General features: G+C 39.3%; 1 protein-coding gene across 1 annotated transcript in view; it reads left to right on the top strand.

The window, feature by feature from the left end:
- Positions 1–5,095: 5,095 nt before the first annotated feature.
- Positions 5,096–26,907, top strand: part of LOC149246137 (cytochrome P450 709B1-like) — a 68,857-nt gene continuing 47,045 nt past the window's right edge. The window contains exons 1-5 of the mRNA XM_089457831.1: positions 5,096–5,699; positions 5,910–6,133; positions 6,779–7,029; positions 7,270–7,646; positions 13,725–13,738. Of these exons, the coding sequence (XP_089313957.1) occupies positions 5,411–5,699; positions 5,910–6,133; positions 6,779–7,029; positions 7,270–7,646; positions 13,725–13,738 (1,155 nt within the window). The 5' untranslated portion in view covers positions 5,096–5,410. The remainder of the gene's footprint in view (positions 5,700–5,909; positions 6,134–6,778; positions 7,030–7,269; positions 7,647–13,724; positions 13,739–26,907) is intronic.

Here is a 26,907-nt window from a genome sequence, read left to right as displayed (position 1 = left end):
AAGTCAATGGTAGCATGCCTTTCCTTGACGTTCTTGTTTCTAAGAAAGATGATGGTTCTTTTTCTCATCAAGTCTTTCACAAGAAGAATTGCACAGAGAAATATCATCATGCGAGTTCCCATCATTATTTGACCCAAAAGCTAGGAGTTCTCAACCCATTGGCTACTCATGCTTTAATGGTTTTAGATGAAAGTCACTTGGATAATGAGAAAACCCATCTCATTAAAGTGTTCAAAATAGGTTATAATAAGCACCTAGGTCTCAAAGCTTTCTTAAAGGCGAGAAATGGTCCAAGAATGAGGAAAGATTGTGGAGATTTGGTTACCAATGTTCATCTTCCCTTTCTCCAAGGGACAACTGACAATATTGCTCATATTCTTAAGAAGCACAAGGTCACTTCCAGTTTAGGCCCCTGAACACCATTCAAAGCTCCCTGAGATCTGTCAAAAATCTAATGGACCCTAAAAACATGAAAGGTGTTTATGTAATCTCATGTTCCTATGAGACCCCCTACATTGGAGAAACTTGTTGCTCCATAAATCTAAGGATTCAAGAGTATACAACTGACATCCAACATTGTAGGACTCACTCCTCAGCGTTGGCCAAACACGTCGAGAAGACAAAACATCACATTTCTATAGAAGAGGCCCATGTCATTGCTAAGATTGATCATTTCCATCATCGAAAGTTTAGAGGCCATTGAAATTGAGAAAAAAATATAATATGCTGAATAGAGTCAATGGTTGAAATATTATTAGTTATTGGATCCCTACCCTATCTTCCTAAGGGTTCCCTGTTGTTACAGGAAAATTTGGGCACATCAACCCCGACTTCCAGATCCATATTATTAGGGTCCATCAACCCCTAATTCAGTTGTTTTCATTCCCTAATGAGGTTAACCTACATCATGCTTGCCTCCTAAGAGTTTCATGACACCATTCACCCAAAAAAATGCCCCTAGAGAGATTAGCACAGATGGCCCTTTATCAGGTTGAAATGCATTGCAGGAACTGCACTGTCTGGGTGCTATGCATTGCACCTAGCCTTTATTTCACCTGCAATGAGCGAGATTCATCGAATTCTTTAAATGAATCCATTGGATTCCTCATCCGATGGATCCTTCTGGAAGTTTCCAGATGGATTGAGCTCACTTTTGGATGAGGAAGAGGATGAATGAACCTTAATCCATTATACCTTCCTCCATGGAACCACTTCCCAATTTTGGCAAAGCACATGAGGGCCATTAATGGCTTAACCTCCTCCATTTAGCTATAAATTGACCAAGCATTCAAAGGCTGGTCTAGGTTGGAATTTCTTGAGTTAAGGAAATGCTATTTGAATGAGATTAGCAAGAGTATTGTAATGATGTTGAATTGTTGCTTCATGAGGAGAGAAGGGTTTGAAGCTGGAAGGATGACACTAGATCAAACATGCATCTACATGGGTTGTAATCTTTCCTTCTATTAATAAAGAATTCTAAGATTTTTCCATTCATGTGTCCATATGATGTATATCGTATTCTTGACTATGATATGTTTAGTTAATAGATCACCATTATTGTATGCTTTGATGGGTTTATGTCTCGGCTTGTGTGCAGGTACTTTCCAAGCAAGTTAAGTACGGAAAGGAGTGGCTAAATCGTTCAAAGGAGAGAGGGATCGAGCGAAAGTTACAGGTTAGTACCTTTGTTCTTCTTTCTCTTATCTGTTAACTATAGGAAAAGCGACGAATTACTTTGTCTGTTGTTTCTAGACTAGCTACTAGGTCTAGAGGGTTAGGCGTTTGTAGAAACAGTAAATTTTCCTATAACACCCATCGTTTTATTTCTTTGGTCTATTCCTTTCTTTTCATTAGCTTTTTGTTTAAAATCATATGCTTATTTTACTTATATTTTCTCTTTTCTTTTTATTTTTTTTTAATTGTGTAACTTTTTTTTTAATTGTGTAACTTTTTTTTCTTACTTTTGGTTTAAAAAGATTTAATTAATTCTAGCTCATTATAGTGTTTTTTTAGTCTTATTGCTAATACTATACACACATTCCTACGATACATATTCAAATCTATTTGTCTTTCATTTTTTCTTATCGATAAAATTATTCTCTTATGTATATCCTTAAAAATGTATGTTTATATTTTTAAATAAATGTGGTTATTTTGTTCCTTTTTCCTCACCTTTAATCCACTTATATATATATATATATAGATATATTCTCTTTTTTTATTTTTTATTTTCATCACTCTCATATTATTTTTTACTTAGAATTTTTATTAATCTTTAATAACTTATAGGTTCTTATAAATTTCTTTTGATTATATATATAATTCAATAAAAAAAATATTATTAAATGACTTTCTTTATATTCATTGGAATTTAATCATTGTATCTCTACATTATTTATTTACATTTATAGATGAGACTTTCCACCTTAGTCTTAATGATGAACCACATTATGCTCTTCAAAACTGGTTAACATGAAAACTATTTATGTCATTTATCTAGAAAAAAAAAACTTTCTAAACATTATTAATCACAAAAATTTAAAATTCCTATCAGTTATTATTGTCAATTTGAATGATTTTTTGTTTTATTTCATGGTCTCTACAATAGGAACACAATTTTTATTAATCCTAATAAACCTTGCTAGACTGTGAAAACTCTTCACCACCTTACAGACATTCTTTGGAACATGTCAATTAATAATTTCTTTAAATTTTTCCTAATCCATATTTAAACAATCTTCTAATATCACAAAACTCAAGTATACCATTTCCTTCTTCATAAAACTGCATTTCTTCAAATTAATCAATAATTTAGCTTGTTAAAAGGTTCTTAAGACTAACTTGAGATGCCTAAAGTTATCTTCCTTTTTTTATTGTATACAAAGATATCATCTAGATAGTCTATAACAAACTTACTAGTAAATTCTTTTCAAACCTCATTAATCAGTCTCATGAAAGTACTAGGGGAATTAGTGAGACCAAAAGACATCACTAACCATTCATACAATCCATGATTTGTTTTGAAATTTGTTTTTCATTCATCCCCTTCTTTAATCCTAATATAATAGTATCCAATTTTTAGATCAATCTTGGGGAAATACTTGGCACCACTTACACAGATAATTAAATCATCAATACATGGAAGTGGAAATTCGTACATGATTGTAATTTTATTTACGGCTCTGGAGTTTGTACACATTCTCCTTCCCCCATCCTTTTTTGGCTTGGGCATCATTGGAACTCTCCTCTAAAATGACATCTTCTTAATTACATTGAAAATCTATTACACACCATCAATACATGGAAGTGGAAATTCGTACATGATTGTAATTTTATTTATGGCTCTGGAGTTAGTACACCTTCTCCTTCCTCCATCCTTTCTTGGGTTGAGCACTGTTGTAACTCTCCTCTAAAATGCTATCTTCTCAATTACATTGAAAATCTATTACATGAGGCTTCCGTACTCAGATTCAAAAAACTTAGTTTGTTTCAGTGAATTATCCAACAAATTCCTAAATGGCCTTTGTTTCAAGGGATTATCCAACAAATTCCTAAATGGCCTAAATTTATCCCTCAACATAGTATTCAAAAGACACTCATCCTATTTTCCCTAGCAATATATATTCTTCTATATTACAACTAGGAAAATATTACAAAATTAAATAAATTATGGAAGCCAACTTCTTTTGGTAAATAGGTTTTGATCTAACAAAGTCAAAATAATTTTAACTTGTAGATGCCCCTACATCAAAAACTACATTCATATTTATCATTAAGCCTTGAATGTATGCTATATTTTTTTTTACTTAAAACATAAATTACAAATTTTTAAATGACAAATAATGTTAACATATAGAGAATAATTTGAGTATCCTTTACCCTCCGTGTATCTCTTATTCATAAGTCCATATTTTTATTTAAAAAATATAAAATACAAAAATTTTAATTAAAAACTTAATACTAACTTTTTTATTATATCTTTAATATTCATAATCATCTTCAACTTTAAATTTTAAATCCATATTTTTATTTAAAAATATAAAATACAAAACTTTTAATTAAAAAAATTAATTATCATTTTTAAATTATATTATAAATATTCATAATCATCTTTCAATCTTACAAATTATAACTTTCAATGAAAATGTATTCATATTTATTGTAAATATATTTTTTATTCATAGATCATATTTCTATTTTTGTAGATTATCTTTTGGATCCATGGCATTCAGTTTATTTTTTATCTTTTTGATCGAGGTTTCGAACCAGCAATGATGGTTCATCTTCAAGGTGCGAAAGAATTGAACCATTATTTAATACCAAATTTTTTGATCGAGGTTTCGAAGCAGCAACAGTGGTTCATCGTGCGCAAGAATTGAACCATTATTTAATACCAAATTTTTAATTAAAAAATTTAATATCACTTATTTAGATCATAGTGTTCATAAACAATCCTTCGACCTTACACGTGTCCCTTATAATTATAACCATTCTTTGACCCGCAACTATAAACTACAATTTTTTTAATTTAGAAAAGACAGCACCACCATCTTGAGTGAGACTAATACCATGAGTAAAATATTGAGGGGGGTCACACTTGCCAACCACTACCACTAAAATTGATGACGAGTGGTGACAACCTTGAAGTTGTAACATATTTTATGTAAATTGCTACGTTGATCCACAAGTAAAAGGTGACATGTTGACACTTATCCAATTCAGCGATGACTTTGATAATTGGCACGCCGGAGAGGACACCGTTGCAGGTTAGCGATGTGACTTTTTTTTACAAATGAGATGGAATTTAGGTTAGAGTTGGTTTTGATTTGAAAAAAGAATTGTTTCTATAAGATGTTTTATTCTTTTCAATTTGAATGATAAGGTATTTTTTTTAGTATACAAGTAGCATCAATTTTATTTGATAAACATCCAGAAAAAACCATCCATTGTCACGTCGCACCATCATTTCACAGCTGAAAACCCTGATATGATTTTTTATCCGCCAATGAAGCCCTGATATGATGGCTTGATGTGCCAATTTAAACTCTTTAAGCTATGTACATATATAACAGAATAATTTTCAATGACTGCCCATGTTGATGAAGCCTCCTGGAATTACAGTTATGGGTGAATTGTTCCACTTATAAGGATCTCTGATTTGCAGACTGTCAGTTTTATGTACACTATTAGCAGGCACGCAGGTGAGGTTACTATTTTATCTACCAAACAACAAAAGTGGGTTGTCACTGTGGCACTTCAGAGTTGATTGCAAGGTCTCCAAGGGTGCTTATAAATTTGAAGTGTCTAGCTCATTTTTCTGACCATTTCATCGACACAGAGAACTATAGAGCTAGAGGGAATCATAGTGAAATAGCCCTGTAATAGTACAGTATAGTATGCAGTTTTGAGGATGGATATTGAGATTAGAAGCAGTGTTGAAGCATTGGTTGCTATTTTAGTTGTTCTGTTTGGAATAATAGTTGTCAATCTCTTTAGAGACCTCATATGGAGACCTTATGTGTTCCACAAGGCCTATACAGCCCAAGGGATAAGAGGTCCACCTTACAAGATACTCATCGGGAGCGGACCAGAGCAGACACAGCTTCTCAGGGAGGCTCATGCAGAGCCTATGCAGAATATTTCTCATGACATTGTTCCTAGAGTCATACCACACTACCATAAGTGGTGTCAGATTTATGGTTCTCTCTACCAGTCATACTCTTTTCGTTAAAATACTTCTTTTACTTTCATATGTTGCTCTTCATTGGCCTGCTAGAATCTAGTAATCTACAACATATGATTTCTGCTAGTAGTTTGGAGTTTTACCATAGTACCAAGGTTGAAAAAGGGATTGCTAAACAATTTGAAATCGATTTCTGATTAGTATTTGGTAATTTGTTTGTGTTCAGGAGAGACCTTTTACTACTGGTATGGAACCCGTTCAAGGCTGTACATTGCTGATCCAGATTTAATAAAAGAAGTTTTGTCAGACAAGTTCGGGCACTATGACAAGCGGAACCCCAGGCCTCTTACGCTGGCTCTGTTTGGTCAGGGACTGGGCTTGGCAAAGGGATTGAAGTGGGTTAATCACAGAAGGATTGTAAACCCTGCCTTCAATATTGATAAACTTAAGGTTTGGACTCTTGGAATGGCCTGCAATCATAGTATGAGTATAATAATATTTGATAATGGATGAACAACTATAGCAGCTTCTGGAGTAATGAATTGAAGATTTTGGCAGTCTAGAATCACCTTATATATCTAGGATCATTGAACATAGTTATGCTACAGACCAACAAAAGTACTTCCTTAACTATACACACCAAGAAACAATTAATCAAGGGTTATAATTTGAAAATATCAGGCTGGTACGGACCTTGCAGGCCACCGTGGGAACGTGGTATCTAACAAGGATGAAGTTAAGCAATCTAAAATTCATTAAACCTGAAAAGACTTATGAATTGGAGCAAATTTTATACGTGGCCATTTGATATCTTATTTTGAGCGTTTTCCTTTAGTATGTCAAATTACATTTTATATGCTGTGAATTTCCCTATCTCTGATAAACAAGGATTTGCATTATTAAGACTATTTGTTAGATATTCCCTGAGACTTGGAGCCTTGTAGAGTTTGCTACTAACTTCAGTTACGTTCAAATTTTCCAATCACATACAATGGGGATTTGCATTATTAAGGCTATTTGTTAGATATTCCCTGAGAGTTGGGGCCTTGTAGATTATGCTACTAACTTCAGTACGTTCAAATGTTCCAATCACAGACAATGGTGAAGAGAATGGCTGCTTGCACTTCAACCATGCTCGAAAATTGGCAAGAGATGGTCGCTCAGGCAGACTCTCGTGGCAAAGAAATTGATGTTACTAAAGAGTTTAAAGCATTAACAGCAGACATCATATCCCATACTGCATTCGGTAGTGGTTACAATGAAGGAAAAGAAGTATTTCAATTGCAGACAGAATTACAAATAATTGCTGCTAAAGCTGAACAATCTATCTTCATCCCAGGAAGCCAGTAATTACAGTATATTTATCTTTAAATTATATAGTTTTGAATGTGGCTGCAAGTCCATGTATACACTGTACTTATGTTTATGTTCTCTTTTGAACATTCGTTGGGTGCTACCCTTCTCTGGGCCAGTGCCATAATCCTCAGATCGTTTTCTTTTGCATAATAGAGCTTTCGTACAAATATAATGCTTCATAGTACTTATAATTAACGATTGTTGACTTACATTCCTTTGGATTTTTCCAGATATATTCCTACAAGCAAGAACAGATATGCATGGCAGATTGATAGAAGGATTAAGGAAATCCTAAATTCTATAATTCAAAGTAGGTTGGAGCCGATAACAACAGAAAGCATTCATGTTGACTATGGAAATGACCTGCTTGGAATCATGATGGCTGCCAACAAGAAGGAATTGGGTGGCAATCAAAAAAATCTAACGTTAACTACTGATGAAATCATGGATGAATGCAAAACATTTTTCTTTGCGGGCCATGAGACAACTTCCAATCTATTAACCTGGACAGTATTCTTGCTTGCGATAAACCTGAATTGGCAGGAAATATTAAGGAAAGAAGTTGAGAGTATTTGTGGCACAGATATACCAGATGCAGACATGCTTAGCAAGATAGATGAAATCAGTATGTATTCTCTCACTTTTCTCAGTTTTGAATGAATGTTCTTTTCCTTTCTCATATTTGTCTTATTTAAAGCTATAAAACATATTAGCCATTTATGGTGTCCTTGGTGGTCCATCCAAATAAATCAAAACATTTAAGGGAAATTTTTCCATTTCATTTTACATATTCCATATTTTTTGGGTTTCTGTTAATAACAAAACTTCAATAATCATTTTTGTTTGGAAGAGCCATCATTTAAGACCCAATATAAATGTGAATCAACAATGATATATCATGAAACCAAAGCCTAGCCTCATTAACTGTTAGCTCCCTACATAACCAAGGAGAGCAAGCATGTCTGCTTTGTTCCGAATCTCAAATCACCAGAGTCGGTTTTTTCCGGCACTTCTTTTCTCCATGAACTAATTATACTGAGTTTTGAGTTCTAAATTCGTGAAGGGATTTGTATTGGCCTAATCGTCATTGTTATTTTTCAGTGGGTCTCCTCCATTATGATATACTAAATGTTATATACTAAATATCTTCTACGTACTTTTATAGTTATAATTAATTAATACCTACTCTTACACGGTAGTGGGCCAGCATTTCCTGCCCTGCTGAACCTTTCTGGGGCTCTCGTAACTTTTTTTCTTTGTTTTTTTTAGATCAGAATGGGTTTCCGTTTTAGTTGTGAATCTGTGTGGTCTCCTACCTTCTAGATGCAGTCTCTCACAGATGGAGCATCCCCTCCAAATTCAAATTAATCTCTGATCTGCAGCAGAGCCGGTTGAAACAGAGTATAGATCTGATAGATCTGTTGTAGATCTGAAGTGCAGTCTGTGTTAAGGTGCCCGTTAATCTATCGGAGCGTACCAAGGAGAACCAACGTTGACTGGAAAACAGAGATAATAGGGTCTTTTTTTGGCACAGAGGAAGTTGATTTGACAGATCTGTGTTTTTTGTTTGATTCCACAGAAGCTGTAAACATTGCTTGGGTTTGTAGGTATGGCAGCATTCTCCTCTTGATAGGCACTCTACTGAACTTTCGTGATTTTCTCAGTGGGATGGTCTTGCGAAAGGGCAACAGTGAATTCTGTGTTCTCTGCTGAATAAACGACACAGGACACCAGAGACTCAGGCAAAAGCTACCGCTTCTCAGTGAATATCTACGGCCGCAGGAAACTGACGAATCTCATAAGCAATGGCCCCAGGCATCTGAGCCCTGATCTGATCATAAATTTTCATCTTATTATCGTTGCACATCTTAGCACTGTTTTAGATCCCGTTAAATCCGTGTGAGTATGATTAAATCTATCACGTGAGTCTTGCACTATAAGCTTTATGTTTTGTCAGCCTTATTTGGTAGCAGTGGAAAATCATTCACCAAACTTGTTTGTTGTGAACAATTTATCAAGATAGGTAAAAGACCGTTTAGTGAGAAAAAGGAATCCTAACAATTTTGCAACGAGGTTCTTTATCTGCAGTTTATTGTTGTTGTCTTGCAAAAAGAAAATGCCACATTTAAGAATTGCTTTCAGAGCACTCTCATTGAGAAAAAATCACGGAGGTTGAAAATATGGAGTTAACCATGAGCAAATATTTCTAGAATCTCGCAAGATGAGTTTCATGAAAAAATTGTTTTTTTTTTTTTTTTAATGATTTCAGGGAAAAGGTCGAGTCATTGTCTAATTTAGAAAATGAAATTTTGAAAAAGCAAATTTGCAAGCTAGAAGAACAAAAAAAAGCTAGAGATTTGTTATTTAAAAGCCTCGATGGACTTTGTTATTTAAAAGCCTCAATGGAACTACTCCTTGAAGAGCCTCAATGGAACTACTCCTCGAAGAAATAAGCTTTCTTAAAGCAGATAATAATAAAAAGTTCGATAATATCAAAACCTGAAACAAATTTATGACACCTTGTCACAAAAGTTGATTGAGAAGGATGAGGTGATTCAAAACTTGCAAGAGTGCAAGAAAAACCTTGAATTGGAAGTCATCGCCTTTAGAACGCTCGGAAAGAGACTGTTATTGTCGAGCTATCAAGCTCACCAATTGATGTTGATAATGGTGTTTTTGTTTAACGTAGTTTTGAAAAATACACCACTGGTATTGGTTCCCAATCGCTAAGAAAAATGGGATATAATGAAGGACTTAGGCAGATTGGACAAAACATCGTTGTTCCTATTAACCCTGTAGTGCAAACACTAAGAGCAAGTCATAGATATGATCTTACTGCTACCTTATTACCTAAATCCATTTCCATTGGGACTAAAGAGGTGTTAAAATTGGCAACTAGGGCCAAACTCCATGTGGGTCATCTTATTAATGGCAGCTGATATTTTTCTTGGATCCCTCTCATTGAGAGGTGTAGGATTGATCTAAAGATCATCCGATTCCAATGGAGACATGAATTTATTTGTGTTATGGGACAATTCGTCAAGGTCGGCCAGCAACCAAATATACCCCACTTGTGCTCAATGTTTTAGTATAAATAAAGGAGGACTTCAAGTCATTTGATATCATCTCTTGTGATCTCACTCTCCACTTGTTTGGGTTTTTAGTGGAAGAGGAGGTCTAGAGGAGATGCCTTCTACGCAACCCTAAAGAAGGGTCATCTAGGAGAGCCCTAGCCACAGACTTGTAGGAGATCTCACCGCAAATCTAAGAGGCCCTAACCCGCAGCTAGAAGAGCCTTAATCCGCAGCTAAAGAGAGCCCTAATCCGCAGCGAAAGTGAGTCCTAATTTGCAACTAAAGGGAGCCCTAATCTGCAGCAAAGGGAAGGCCCTAATTCGCAACTAGAGGAAGCCCTACGCTGCCCTACCTAAGGGTGGCATTGATATACCCTAACCACAACAACCTAGAAGAGAACAAGAGGAGTTCTGGAGTCTGGACAGCGTGGGAAAACTGGGATCCGAAGTATGCTACAGGAGGCTGAGTGGCTAAGGTACATGCAGATAGTCTTAGGGCTGGAACAATGATATAATCAGGATCCGAGTTTGCTGTGAAGAGTGCCAAGAAGGCTGACTGTTAGGCTGAGTTCCTAAGGGTCAAAAACATTGCTATTTGGATGTTATTTTGGCACATTTTTGGAGGTTTGTTGCTACAACAATCTGTTGTGCTAGGCCGCAAGCCATAGCATAGAACTAGAGGTTGTGTGAGGGCTGTCAAGGGTGGACAATACCCTAAGCAAGCAACGTGGGTGAGGAGGAGACCTATGAGGGTATGTCGCAGCCCTTAAAGGGCTAGTTTGTTGACTGTGGGATAAAACTAGGGCTGTTGCAAGTGCCCTAATCAGGAGTGCAACAAACAGTTGTGCAAACAAATGACAACATGACCTAATGACTATTTGGGCATGTTGGTGTTGCTGGACATATTATGGGACAACAACTAGTACAACATAGTGCTATCAGCATACAGTGATGGGTAGCAATGCAACATAATGTAACAAGGGTGCAACATGATGTGATGCATAGTACAACACTATGTATGATGCAGCTACATGACTAGATCAGTGATGAGTGCAGCATTGGGTGCAGATCCGTGATGAGAGCAGTCCAGTGATTGAGAAGCACAGTGACAGGAGAGCAGCATGAAGTGCATGGCATGGTCATTAGGTCCAGCACTGTGATGATGAGTGCAGCATGGTGTAGCACGGTGAGGTGCAGCATATGGATGAGATGTAGCACAATGATAGGTGAAGGAGTCACCTTGGAGAATCAGTTGAAGAAACATGTCTTCAATTGATCTCATGTAGAGATGATCGATTCTCTTATCGAGAAAGTCGAATTGTTGACTTCTGTTGTAAATTTATTATCTCTCTCTCTCTCTCTCTCTCTCTCTCTCTCTATTGAACTATTGAAGAACATATAAGAAGAATTGGTCAATGGTTTCCCCACATTGGGGTTTGTCCCTGGCTAGTGCCACATCTTGTGTCCTCTTGTCTTGGCTTGTCTTCTGCGATTTATGTTTATGTTTTTTCTGCATTTTACTTTAATGCTAATGTGATTGCTAATCTAGAAAATATATTGAGCTAATTGTGAAAATTGAAATAAATTGCTCTAAGCATAGAACATACCTAAACTTAACATGGTATCAGAATTGAGGTGAACACAATGCCCAAGCAAGAGTGAAAGAGCAATCAACAAAGATAGTTGGGAAAGGACAAAAGGATCAATGGATTCCTCATACCTCCTCAAATTCACTAAGGGTGAAGTCGAAGTAGAGAATATTATCAGAATGGCGCAGCGGAAGTTTCTAATGGCCTAGCTAAAGATCACTCCAATGGGAAGTTTGGATCTAAGGGTGGAAGGAAAGGTAGATGCCTTGGTTGTAATAAGTTGAACCATTATGTGAAGGAGTGTCCGAGGTAGGGACAGATCACTTGATGATGATAACAATCATTCTAGGGACATCTTCAATGATCAAAGGAATAATAGGTAATGCAAGTCATCAAGGAAACGACCAACTCTTCAGAGAAAGCAAGAAACTCCAGGTATGAAGAATCAAATGTTGTTTATGATAAGATAAAGAAGCATTATCCTGTATTGGCCCTCTCCTTCAAATTCTTTGGGAATATGGCTTATTGATTGTAGTTCTTCAAGGCACTCCATCGGATAGAAGGGTGCTCTTTCTAATTTAGAAGGAAATGGAAACAATCATGGGATTATATCTGGAGCTGAAGCCACCTATCCCAGAAAGGGTGTAGGAAATATTACCCCTTAATTGAATGAGGGTAACTCGATTCATTTACAGAATCTCTTTAATGTACCTGATCGTAAGAAGAACCTGGTGTCCATTTCGACAATGGAAGTCAAAGGTTTCAGGGTGGCATTCATCGATGGAAAGGTACGTGTTTAGAAATAAAATTTTCTAATATGCTTTTGAGTTCAGGGTTGGAAATTTGTATCAAGTTGTAGGATGGTCCATTGGGGGACCATATCAGTTGACACATCGCACCGGATGTCTACTTATGGGGCCCTACGCAACATGAGTCAGATGGTGACTCATATGCCTGAATTCAATAAGAGAATGAAGGTACATGATTGAGATGTACCGAAGGAAAATCTTACATGGGGACCATTCCACTCATGTAGCAGGTCCACAGGTTTGGAACAACCCAAGGAGTTTGAGATTCATGATTGGGAATCTCATGTATACATGTGGGATAAATCCCTCTATGGCTTGAAGAAAAACACCCCGGGCATAGTATGAGAGGATTGATAGTTGTTTGATGAAGCTAAGATTCACTAGGAGTGAAACTGATCCAAACCATTGCTCGAAGGTTGTGGATGATAGATCTCTCATTCCGGCACCTTCTAAGGATGACCTATTTCTGATAGGTGCAGACCCTCTCATTTGCAGAAGTAAGAGGGAGTTGGATTCCAGATGTGGAATGGTAAACTGTAAGTTCGTGACTACCTCAAGGATCTTAACTTTCAGAAGTTATATGGTGATGATGCCAGTCCATATTTTGGAAATGCCTCTGAGTTTCATAAACTCATTTGGATTGATGTTCTTGGTGAACTTCCGTTCGGACATATGTTTTGCAGTTAGCATGGTGAGCTCATATTTGGTTGAGCCTCACTGGATTGGTGCCAAGAATCTTTTGAGATATCTTCGAGGCACAATCTCTCATGGATTGAGATACATTGCCAGAAATATGACGCTGCATGATTATTCAAAAGCTGACTGGGCAGGTAGTGTGGAGGATCACTAGAGCACTTCTCAGTGTTGGCTCTCTTTGGGTTCTACTTCAATATCACAGATGAGCAGGAAGAAGAAGTCGGTTGCTATAAGCACCATTGAGACCGCATACATAGCTACGAGTATGATCTCATATGAAACTGCTTGGTTGTGGAAGCTCTTCAATGAGCTATTTGTACATATGATGAATACCACCATGATCCTCTGTGACAACTAGGGGGAGGATTCGATTGTTGAGGAATCCCGTATTCAATGATTTCTCCAGTAGATAGACATCAGATACTACCTTATATAGGATATGGTAAGTCGATGAGCGAGGAGGCTCCATCGCATTGACACTGATGTACAAGTCGCAGACATTTTGTCAAAGCCTCGAGGAAAGGTCAAATCTGTGACTTTCTCAAATGACTTGGAGTTGTTGAGAGACCTTCTTATAAGGGTCCTACATGTTGCATGCATTGAGCTCTGGGAGCATTGGGGGGCTTGGGGTACTTACTGGAGTGACATACGACCATAGGGCGACTCGCCCTCCCCTGGTGGTGCGCTATGTACAGGGTGAAAGGTTCAACCTTCCCCTGTGATACCCGGAGGCGACTTTGGGACAAGATGATTCATTCTCCTGTGAGCTAGGATGATTCGTTCTCCTGTGGGGCAGGATGATTAGTTCTCCTGTCAAGGCATCCTACCCATGGAGTCTGGGACTCATGGGAATTACCTCTCATCTAATCAATGAGTAGGGAAATGAGGTTAGGGACCATAGTATGACTATCGATGGAAGAATCATTGTATTTACCATACTCCCTATGCTAGGATTACCTCCATTGATCTGGGATCAATGAAACTGATATGGGATCAATATGAGTGGTTCTAGACACTCTCTTGTGATATTGATCTGGGATCAATGAAACTGACTTTGGGTCAGTAGAAAATGGTATGAGACATTCTCTATCAATTCTTCTTTTTCATGGTATAGCAGAGCAGAACTAAACAATGTTCAGTAAAGCAGAGCAGTGCAGGGCACTGATGGCAGAAATAATACAGTCGGACATATGGATTAGCGGATGGAGTTCTCCCTAGTTGAGAGGGAGTGTTAAAATTGGAAACTAGGGCCAAACTCCATGTGGGTCATCTTATTAATGGCAGCTGATATTTTTCTTGGACCCCTCTCATCGAGAGGTGTAGGATTGATCTAAAGATAATCCAATTCTGATAAGTATTCATGGACATATGAATTTATTTGTTGTTATAGACATTTTTGTGCCTTACAGCATTGAGCATGAAATGTCCATAATCTAAGGGATCCAAAGTCCCTAAAAATGTTGTTCCTACCCCTAGAGGAACAAGGCTAACAAACCACAGCAATTCACAAAAGTTCTCCACCAGAAACTGCTCAAAAACAAGTCAATTCAGGATCATGTCAATGGCTCCACTGGCTATCTGCGCTGAATGTCAAAGCCAACACTGGCTACCTACGCTGAATGTCAAAGCCAACACTGGCTACCTGCGCTGAGCGAGAGTGGACATGTGGCAAGCTCATTTCTCAAGGTGTCAAAACCCAGGAAGCTTCCAAAATGACACTTGCCTCAGGGAATTCGACTGGTGATGAGTAAGAGGTTCCAAATCTCCAAGTGGAAGCAAGAACCTCCAAGTGGAATCAAGAACTGACAGAGGGAGAGGACACTAGTCAGATCTCAAGCTGACTCATCCTCTTTCCAAACATCTATATATGGATCTCTCCTCCATGAGATCTAGAGGCTGGAATTTTGTTATTGCAAAGAATTGCTGTTGGTTTGAGATTGGAATCATTGGGTGCTTAATGCTTTGAAGGGGGTGAAGATAGGAATTCCATTTGCTGGGAAGGAGATGCTGGATTGGAGCCCTCTGGGTTGTATCTCTTCCTGAACCTTGTTATTCATCAATAAAGCTATCTTGGTTTTTCCTATATGCTGATGTATTCTTTGATGTATGATTGCATTAGTGTATTTGGTTTATTTCTAATCCTAAACTAGTTATGAATGTGAATATCTGTCTTTGTGTAGAGTTCTTCTCTTGTCGCAAGTAGCTGTTCTCTTGTGATCTTGCAGGAACCCGTTGAAGCTGGGCGAGTGAGAAGGCAAGTAGCTGTGAACTCCCAAAGAGAAGAGAGACCGGGTCGAGGGACAAACAGAAGACACCGGTAAGTCTATTGATCTCTCTTCTTTCACATTTCATAAAGGAAGAAAACTAGAATAGCTGTCTCTGTTTGTTGCTAAGGCACTGTCACACCTTAGGTGGATAGGATCGTCCTGCATAGGCATTTTTCCCCACAACAAATTGGCGACTCCGCTGGGGAAAATTTGTTTTAGTCATTTTATTTGTGTTTCTATCATTGTTTGTTTCATAGACTCAACAGCAACAATCGAACTGCATCTGCTCTTCTCAGTTGCAAAGTAGATAGTTGCTGCCTTGATCCAATCACTGGATTTGTCTATGATCTGAACAATGGACTCACAAATGATTTGATGATCCTTTGTGATAGATCTTAGTACCCCCTCAAAGCATCCCTTTGATTGTACCTTGCTTGTGGTTTTGATTTGGCCTGAAACCGTTGATTAATTAGCAAACTGTGACCCAGAACCCAGTGAGAAACGAGAGTTTCTCCTTCAGCGCGACCCCTGTGAAGGCATTCTGCATTTCAACGCAGGTCCCGTGAAGGCTACCTGCGCTGAATGTCAAAACCACAGTGTTGAGGTTGCGCTGAACCAGTTTTGCCTTGTGCAGCTGGGGTTCTCTGCTCTCTGTTGCCCTGTTTTGATCTCTGATTTTTGCAGCCTGTAACCAGCATAGGTACCAGTCTGATAACTCCTTTTCTCTGCTTAAATTCCGCCTCCTTTTGTACAAAAAGACTGTGAGTGTTTTTATGTGTTTGTGGCGTCATTTACAGTTTTCCTTTGCATGAGTGAAATAATCATCCTGTAGCCCTTGATTCAGATCTGTTGATTGTGATCTTAGGAGAGAGTTCATTGGCTGTTTACAGTTGATTATACATTTACTTTTGCTTATTGGTTTGAGTTTTCCTCTTTTAAGTGTCGAAACAAGTGTTCATTTCGAAAGTCGTAAAGTGTTGTATTCTCTTCTACCCTTTCTGATTTCGAAAAAGTAAACTTGTTTGTATTTGTCATTTAAAAGCAAATTCAAAGTTGTACAAAAAGCTTTCTTTGTAGGCATCAATAATAAGAAAGCGGAAAACAAACACCTGCATTGTGCATTTGCATTTTGATAGTTTGCATGTTTGATTTAGGAAAAATGCATTAGAGTGTGCTGATTGCTCTTTGAGAAAAGATGGTGTCTTTCTTTTCCCTTAGTAGCTAGGATTTTCAAAGTTGAAAAGATATAAAGCTTGCTTATCATCTTTAGACTGCATTTAGGAATTGTATCATACATCTCGTGGTGATCCAGAAAGGCAAACTTCTAAAAAGATCAACTTAAAATAAACTGAATGAACTTAACAACGCTTTGCAACATAACGCACAACATAGAGGTCTAGGCTAGAGACGTGTTCCGGCGTCGTAAAGCCTGGTGACTGTCGATCTCGTTGAAGGTGGGTGATTCCTCCTGAGGGACGATAGCGCCAGTACGGATTGTGCTCCCACGTACCGTCGCGTATATATTGGGAGACCCCTATAGGAATAAAACCTTTATCCTTAGGAAGCCGTGTCGGCCGCCCTACTGATCGCAATGCACTGAACACAACATTCAAGAAGATCGACCGCCCGTACCCTAAAAAGTATTCTGCGGTTTTGCGAAAAGTTTGGCACACCCTCTGCCTAGAACTCCAGAGCAGTTCCTTTTGGCCTTTTTCAGACTCTATAACAGAAAAAGTCCATCCGAGCATTTGTCACTTCGGGCTCGTTAAAACATCGAAGGAGACTAGAGTCATCTTTAGCTTTTTCTCGACTCTCTAAAATTGAAAAAGCAAGTTGTGTCTAAGCGTCGTTAAAAATTTATTTTAAACGGAATAATCATGACCATTCCCTCGTTGATCTTCGAAGTTAGTCCCTTTTCATTGTAAGTTTTTGTAGAATCGCTAGAAAATATTTTGGATAGACTAGATATGTTTGAACAACCGTCGACATCCAGGACTGTGTCATCCGACACAGCAGCGGCAGAGCCTCCTGCTGCTACTCCAACGATGTTCGCTGGTATACCATCTGTCCCGGAAAATTGTCAAAAACAAGCTGGAGTCCAATCAGAGACTGCTTCGACGACATGGTTAGTTCCTATTTCTTCATCCGGATTGTCATCTGGTATTTCTTATGTTGAAACTCAACAAATTGATCCAATGTGTCTTCAAAGGCCAATCTACCCTTTAAGTACTGGATTGCCACCATATGGAGGGCAGTATGCCTTTTCGTTGTTCCCCCCCGGAGAACAAACATATGGGAGTTTACAACAAAGTTCAGGTCAAACTGGAATTACATCCAGCGGTTGGGTACCAATACTGCCTCAGCAACCAAGGGTTGTATATTCAACGCAACCAGTCCACCCTGTGTCGAATATTCCCGCTATACCTGCTATGGTGACTGCGTCGCAAGTACAAGCGCTACCTGTTGTATGTCAACCCCAAGTTTCTCAGGTTGCGATACAACAGCCTCTTGTCTCAACGACTCAATCACAACCTCAGGATAGTGACTCCTTATCTGGAGCGACTCAGGCTCAAACAAGTACTATGACTCCTCATCTTGGTCAATCATCCAGTATTGGACAACAGCAAATGGTCCAACAACCAGGGCTGGTTCGATCTCAACAACTGTCGTTCCGGCAATCATATCAAGGACCTGAGCAACAAGTCTTTGTAAGTAATGGGCAACCATATTATAGTGGTTATGCCCATCAACCTTGTCAAAGTTGCCAGCATTATGCTGGTATGCAAAGACCCACTGCTCAGGCGATTCCATCTTATCCTGGGTATGCTTCGCCTAACCTGAATCAACAGCTGCCCTTTGTAGCAACTCTAGAATTACCAGATCTAAACCGGCTGACGAATGATCCAATTGCTTATACCCCTTGGTGGCCAGCGATTCCGCATAAACTTCCGTCAGATATTCCTAAATTTAATGGAAATCCAGGTGAAGATCCATCGAATCACGTGATGACATTTCATCTATGGTGTTCATCAAACACCCTAAACGATGATTCGATAAGGCTTCGCCTTTTTCAGAGAACGTTAACGGGTCCAGCGGCAAAATGGTATATTGAATTGCCTAAAGCTTCGTTCGACAACTTCAGTACCTTAGCCACGACTTTCTTAACCCATTTTCAATTACCAATAAGGTATGAAACGGGAACAGAACTCCTAACCAACTTCAAACAGACAACGGCCACTCACATATCTGATCATATACATGAGTGGCGACGTCGTCGTAGGATGGTAAAAACGTACGTTCCCGATCAGCTATTAGCTGAATGGTTTATCAAGTCATTACTTCCCGCTATAACGGAAGATGTGGCAAAGGGAGGAGTCGTAACGGAAGAGCAAGTTATCGCTCGTGCGCAATATCTAGACTTGGTCTATACTCAGTGTGGCATGCTCTACGACAAAATACCTGACGCCCCTAGACCGGAATTCTCAATTCCTCCTCCTCCTAAATCAAACAATGACTCTCATGCCGTTGATGGCGTGATTGGCAAAACAGATACGAAATCGACAAAGGCTACATCTAAAAAGGCCTGTAAGATTTCTAGTCAAAATGCAAATGAGGAACTTCTTGCCTCAGAAGTAAATGCCATGTCGACCGACAAGGGCAAACAACTGAAGCAACCAGGGGGCAAGAAGAAAAAGAAAGGGAGAAAAAGGAAACCCCCTGCGGGGTGTCATATATGCGATGAGGATCATTGGACGAGAGATTGTCCACATATAGCTGAAGTTAAGAAACTCTTTAAGAGTTCAAAAACCCCAGCGGTATTGACTGATCCGTTTCCCAGCCCGGGAACCAAACTGGTTGCTAATCAAAATGCTTCCCGATGTCAAGTGCTTATGTTGTCTGTCTCAAGGTAGCAAAATGATGCTTTGACAAGGAATAAAGATTACGGGAATCCACGGCTGTCGAATAACAAGGCTAATGAACAACCTAGTAGTTCGACGACAACTTTAACCAAAGTTGTGCCACCCATCATTCCTGAACCAATGATAAAGTCGCCAAAGGGAGTAGTACACAAATCGACATTTAATCCTCGTGCCAAAGTAGCACAGAATTATAATATAGTAGAGGACCTGGCCCAATCGCCGTCCGCTATGTCGACACTTGAGGTACCGAAAAATTGCTCCTCCCAAGAGCAAGCTTTATTATCAGCAATAAGTGGGATGGGCCCAATGGATTCCAATCTTGTGGCCTTTGATCATAAAGAATATGACCCTCAGTTACCAGCTCAACTAGCTTTCCTTATTCAAGTGAAAGCCCTCAACAAAACTGTTCATCGAACAATTATTGATGAGGGGGCATCTACATGTCTTATGTCGATGAGTTGCTGGAAAAATTTAGGCTCACCACCCTTGTCGAAATCATCAACGACATTAAAAGCATTTGATGGATGATCATACACTCCATACGGGATTTTAAGTAACTTGCAAGTTGAACTGGGGGGCAAAACAGTAGAAGTTGATGTTGAAGTAATCGATGGAAACCTCGATTACAACATCCTACTGGGAAGGCCTTGGATATATGCCATGGCTGCAGTTGTGTCGACCTACTTCAGGAAGATTGCATTTCCCTTTCAAGGAGGAATTACAGTCGTCGACCAACAAACTTTCCTCCCCGACAGTTCACAAGTTACGGGAAGCACTCCAACGATCCATGGAAGCAATCATTCGCTTCAAAACATTGGAGTAGGTCTCCTAAAAGACCCTGCCTTAATGGGTACTTTTGCCCTACCGCCTGCGAGTAATCTGGCGGAAGTAGCCACAGTGGAAACCTACAATATGAAATCTTCTATATCTAATGGATTCGGAAGATTCCTAAACATTTTGTCAGCATGGATCATCGCCCTAATAGAAATACTGTAAATACAATGGGCTCCGAGGACGGTTCTTATCTCGTGTCAACCTCGTTAAAAAATGAAACAAGGAGTCATGAGGATAGTTCTTTTACTGTGTCAACCTCATTAAAAAATGAAACAAATCCCCTTTCCGAGTCTCAAAGGTAAACCTTCATTCCAACCACCGAGTTGAATGCAATGAAGCTTGGGGGGCATGCACCTCGATTTGCGTTATTATGCTGGGGGCATGCAAACTTATCGAGCAGTTTTAGCACACAGTTCATGCTCGTTAAAAAATAAATGCAAGATCCGAGCAGTTTTAGCGCATAGTTCATGCTCGTTAAAAAATAAACATAAGATTGAGCAGTGTTTTTCCGCATTCAAGCTCGTTAAAAAATGAACTATCTTCCTGGTAAATAACCACTGCGAGTATAGATTCATCAGCCATTAAAGCCTTGGTCGTGTTTGCACCATCACCTCCACTTTTCCATTGGCCGATCATTCACCTCCATTTGATTGTTTACCCATTTTGAGGAACAGCTGCGAAGAGTGATTTCACCTAGCCATCCTTGTGACACTGCCGTGATTGGAAAATTCCAACCTGTACCTGGAATCAGCTGCTAACCCTGTTTATCACTCGTTCCTCGAAAGACGAGTCTTCTTTAAGCTCTTTTCAACTGACTCGTAAAAAATGAAAAGATTGCCGAGTCTTGGCCTTCCAGCTCGTTAAAGCAACAGGAAGTGCTATCCCTCCTCTAGATTTTAATCTTTTTGGACCTGAGGGATTAGTGCACAAAAAGATCGAGCGCTTGTTTTGTTCGGCTCGTTAAAACTATCGAAAACTCATCCCTTCTGTATTGTTTTATACTTTTTCGGACTAAAGGGATTAGATGACGAAAAAGGACTTTTGGAGTTAACTTTATGTACCTTTTCAGACTCTCTAAAAATGAAAAGGACCGAGTTATCCTTGTCATTAGACTCGTTAAAATCACTAAATAGCGACAAACTTGTCTTTAGACGAGAACGAGTTTCACTATCGCTAGGCTCGTTAAAACATAGCGATGGGCTTGCCCGAAGGGCAGGTTATAGAACAAGCATATGTTATCCTCCTCAAGCTTGACAAAAATAAAGAGGTACTGGTCAGCAATGACTGGGGAAAAATTGGGAGAAACTAAAGAAAACTTTGATGGTAGCAAGTCGCTCTTGAACATGACACTTTTCCTCCGTACCACAATCGGGTTGGGTTGTTTCATTCACCGGTCACATCACCATGGTCTCACCATACCATCCATATTTGGGGTAATGCTACCGATCCATCACATCAGTGTCGCCATATGTTCAAGAGTAGTCGTTCAGAAAGAATCAACCGTGTCCCATCCACTGCCATACATTATCCTTCATCCGTTCATGACCGCCACCCTGAATCATATGTCACAGATCGTTTTCACCTCCATCAAAATCATTAGCTCCGTTCTGTGTCATTGATGTGGGATTCATTAAGGCCCTCCTTTGACGGATCGCTTCTTGTCGACTTCAGCTCATTATCCAAGAAATTGATCTAGGAACAACCCCTTCAGTACTTTGAAGCTTGCATGCCTCAATGGCAAGTTTCTCACTTCCAGCGACAGGTATACATCAATGACCTTCGACCAGAAGATTTTGCGTGGTGTTCGATGCCAAGTCCTTTATTCACACCACGTGAATTGTACTGCAGTACCTTGAGGGTCATTATCATTATCGGTGATTCCTCTCGCGCTTGTTAACGGTTTACCTCATTGACCGGTAATCAAGCGATGTCTTTCCATGTTCGACTTCAGAACATTTCTCACATGGATCGACTTGTACTTAGAGTGAAGATCGAACGAGTTTGAAGACCCCGGATCTAGTTTCATCAATCCGGGCTGCGATATATATTCAGAAAAAATAAATACATTGACATGTACATCATTGCAGAAGATAATCATCCTACTCAAAGGATGATAATTTCATCAAAATTATCAGTCTACCATCAGACGATTGTCTACTCTATGTACAGAAAGATGAATTTATAAAGCTGAGCATGGGAATGCCCGCCTCAGCTAGATCATGAAAGCAGTATGAAAAATAATGTATTGTATTGTATCTTATTACAGGTCTCCTCCCAGCATTGGATGAACTTCGGACCCTCCTGGATAAAGCATTTCACCCGATAAACGGCCTCATACTTTAGGGGGCAACTGTTATAGACATTTTTGTGCCTTACAACATTGAGCATGAAATGTCCATAATCTAAGGGATCCAAAGTCCCTAAACATGTTGTTCCTACCCCTAGAGGAACAAGGCTAACAAACCACAGCAATTCACAGAAGTTCTCCACCAAAAATTGCTAAAAAACAAGTCAATTCAGGATCATGTCAATGGCTCCACTGGCTGTCTGCGCTGAATGTCAAAGCCAACACTGGCTACCTGCGCTGAATGTCAAAGCCAACACTGGCTACCTGCGCTGAGCGAGAGTGGACATGTGGCAAGCTCATTTCTCAAGGTGTCAAAACCCAGGAAGCTTCCAAAATGACACTTGCCTCAGGGAATTCGACTGGTGATGAGTAAGAGGTTCCAAATCTCCAAGTGGAAGCAAGAACGTCCAAGTGGAATCAAGAACTGATAGAGGGAGAGGACACTAGTCAGATCTCAAGCTGACTCATCCTCTCTCCAAACATCTATATATGGATCTCTCCTCCATGAGATCTAGAGGCTGGAATTTTGTTATTGCAAAGAATTGCTGTTGGTTTGAGATTGGAATCATTGGGTGATTAATGCTTTGAAGGGGGTGAAGATAGGAATTCCATTTGCTGGGAAGGAGATGCTGGATTGGAGCCCTCTGGGTTGTATCTCTTCCTGAACCTTGTTATTCATCAATAAAGCTATCTTGGTTTTCCCTATATGCTGATGTATTCTTTGATGTATGATTGCATTAGTGTATTTGGTTTATTTCTAATCCTAAACTAGTTATGAATGTGAATATCTGTCTTTGTGTAGAGTTCTTCTCTTGTCGCAAGTAGCTGTTCTCTTGTGATCTTACAGGAACCCGTTGAAGCTGGGCGAGTGAGAAGGCAAGTAGCTGTGAACTCCCAAAGAGAAGAGAGACCGGGTCGAGGGACAAACAGAAGACACCGGTAAGTCTATTGATCTCTCTTCTTTCACATTTCATAAAGGAAGAAAACTAGAATAGTTGTCTCTATTTGTTGCTAAGGCACTGTCACACCTTAGGTGGATAGGATCGTCCTGCATAGGCATTTTTCCCCACAACATTTGTGTTATGGGAAAATTCGTCAAGGTCGGCCAACAACCAAATATACCCCACTTGTGCTCAACGTTTTAGTATAAATAAAGGAGGACTTCAAGTCATTTGATATCATCTCTTGTGATCTCACTCTCCACTTTTTTGGGTTTTTAGTGGAAGAGGAGGTCTAGAGGAGATGCCTTCTATGCAGCCCTAAAGAAGGGTCATCTAGGAGAGCCCTAGCCACAGTCTTGTAGGAGATCTGGCCATAGATCTAAGAGGCCCTAATTTGTAGCTAGAAGAGCCCTAATCCGTAGCTAAAGAGAGTCCTAATATGTAGCTAAAGGGAGTCCTAATCCGCATTAAAGGGAAGACCCTAATCCACAACTAGAGGAAGCCCTATGCTGCCCTACCTAAGGGTGGTATGGATATACCCTAACCGCAACAACCTAGAAGAGAATAGGAGGAGTTCTAGAGTCTGGACAGCGTGGGAAAACAGGGATCCGAAGTCTGCTACAGGAGGCCGAGTGGCTGAGGTAAGTGCGGATAGTCTTAGGGTTGGAACAATGATATAATCAGGATCCAAGTTTGTTGTGAAGAGGGTTGAGAAGGCTGACTGTTAGGCCGAGTTCCTAAGGGTCAAACACGTTGTTGTTTGGAAGTTATTTTGGCACATTTTTGGAGGTCTGTTGCTACAACAATCTGTTGTGCTAGGCCGCAGGCCATAGCACACAACTAGAGGCTGTGTGAGGGCTGTCGAGGGTGGATAGTACCCTAAGAAAGCAATGTGGGTGAGTAGGAGACCTATGAGGGTATGTCGCAACCCTTAAAGGGATAGTTTGTTGACTATGGGATAAAACTAGGGCTGCTGCAAGTGCCCTAATCAGGAGTGCAACAAAAAGTTGTGCAAACAAATGATAGCATGACCTAATGACTATTTCGGCATGTTTGTGTTGCTGGACATATTATGGGACAAAAACATAGTGTTATCAGCATACAGTGATGGGTAGCAATGAAACATAATGTAACAAGGGTGCAACATGATGTGATGCATAGTACAACACTATGTATGATGTAGCTAGATTACTAGATCAGTTATGAGTGCAACATTGGGTGCAAATCCGTGATGAGAGTAGTCCAGTGATTGAGAATCATAGTGATAGGAGAGCAGCATGAAGTGCATGGCATGGTCATTAGGTCCAACATTGTGATGATGAGTGCAGCATGGTGCAACATAGTAAGGTGCAGCATATGGACGAGATGCAACACAATGATAGGTGAAGGAGTCACCTTGGAGAATCAGTTGAAGCATCATGTCTTCCACTGATCTCATGTAGAGATGATCAATTCTCTTATCTAGAAAGTTGAAGTGTTGACTTCTGTTGTAAATATACTATCTCTCTCTCTCTCTCTCTCTCTCTCTCTCTCTCTCTGCTGAACTATTGAAGAACATATAAGAAGAATTGGTCAAGGGTTTCCCCACATTGGGGTTTTCCCTTGCTAGTGCCACATCTTGTGTCCTCTTGTCTTGGCTTGTCTTCTACGAATTATGTTTATGTTCTATCTACAGATTACTTTAATGCTGATTTGTTTGCTAATCTAGAAAAGATATTGAGCTAACTGTGAAAATTGAAATAAATTGCTCTAAGCATGGAACATACCTAAACTTAACAAGAGGTGTCAGTTGTTATTAGAATAATTCAGACTAAGGTGCTAGAAGAATATGCTCTTGTTAATTGTGATAAACAAATCGATGATATGGATGATAATGTCATTCCAGGTGATAGTGTTGTTGAATCCAACTTTGAGTTTGTGCAATAAAAAATTGAGCCATGTCAACATCCTCATAAGGATCAGAGGAAATGACTGAGGCATCAACATTCTTTGTCACATCGTACGCTTGAATTCATATCATCGAAAAAAATACAAAATGATGAATCTTGGACTAGTGCTGACCATCAAGGTTGATTCTGGTTGGATTGATAGATGGTCATGGAATCATTTGAACATGTTTGCGGACTTTATATTGTTGTGTCTCATTAATTCTACATTTGCAAAAAGTTTCTCATATTATCTATTGGTTGTGATTGCTCCCGTGATTGCTCCCTCAATTGTGTTTCAAGGAGAAAATTGTTGATAACAGAAACTATTGATTCCTACTTCTCCCAAAATTATGTTTTAGGGGTGAGGGAAGCTTGATGATACAAGGGGAAATTTGTTGATAACATAAACTATTGATTCTTGCTTCTCCCAAAGTTATGTTTTAGGGGCGAGGGAAGTTTAATGATAACAAATATTGTTGTTGTGTTGATTGCATTGCTAATATTTTCTTTTCAGGATGGTGACAGTGTTTAGATATTTTGTAATAACTCTAAAGTCAATTTGCTAAAAGCTCAAGGAATACCACTGTAATAACCCTTAGTTCATTTTTTAAGAACCCAAGGTATTTTTAGGAAAAATGAGAATTTTATCACCGAATGAGATTTTGATATGGGTTATGGCAACATACTCCTGGAAATTTTCTTGTCGAATTGATTGAATTCATTCGCTTCCTCGCTGCCACAAATTCCCTTCCCTGCACTCCATGTGACTTCTTATTCCACATATCGACCCACTTGTGAACCCAACAAATATCTCAACTAACATGGCCACGATTGACCCATTCTCCTATCGTATGGGGAAGTAGGGGTTCTATAGTGACTTGGCTGATTGGCCCTCCCTGCAATTGCTAACTCGCACTGTGGCCCACTCATGGATCTCTGCCCCTTCACCATTGATTTCTTGGCCTGACACCTAATGGATCTATCCCTTAATGCATAGTTTAATTGGCCTGAAGCTTTGATGGGTATTCCCTTTAACGCCCAACAACTTGTTCTTGCGGATGATGCCGAATTTGGCGCTAGTTACACCGCAATTTGGCCACACACTCGATCAACAATCACAACCCTTTTTGCATTGCCCTAAGTCAGCACTCGTTAATCTAAAAAAAAGTGGATCACCAGCCTGTGGACAATGCGACTCCTCTACAAGAAACACATGATATCTCAAATCGGTTGCATGACATTATTCGGCCCCGCCCAGTGTCATGGTAGGTTGGTTTATTTGACCCTGCTGTGGAGTTGATCACCTAATTGCGCTCCTTGTGGTATAGTTTAATATTTAGTCTTGGCTTTTTTCCTAATCCATCTTGTTGGAAATATTAATCCCAACCAGAGTTTAATCTTTAGTCTTGGTTTTTTCCCTAATCCATCTTGTTGGAAATAATCCAAACCATCGCATTAAACACC

Source organism: Pinus tabuliformis, chromosome 7 (assembly GCF_031772625.1).
Source record: "Pinus tabuliformis cultivar Carrire ecotype Pingquan chromosome 7, CPIR1, whole genome shotgun sequence".
Classification (NCBI taxonomy): Eukaryota; Viridiplantae; Streptophyta; class Pinopsida; order Pinales; family Pinaceae; genus Pinus; species Pinus tabuliformis.
Note: the sequence above shows the minus strand (reverse complement) of the source record. Positions and strands in the feature narration are given on the sequence as shown.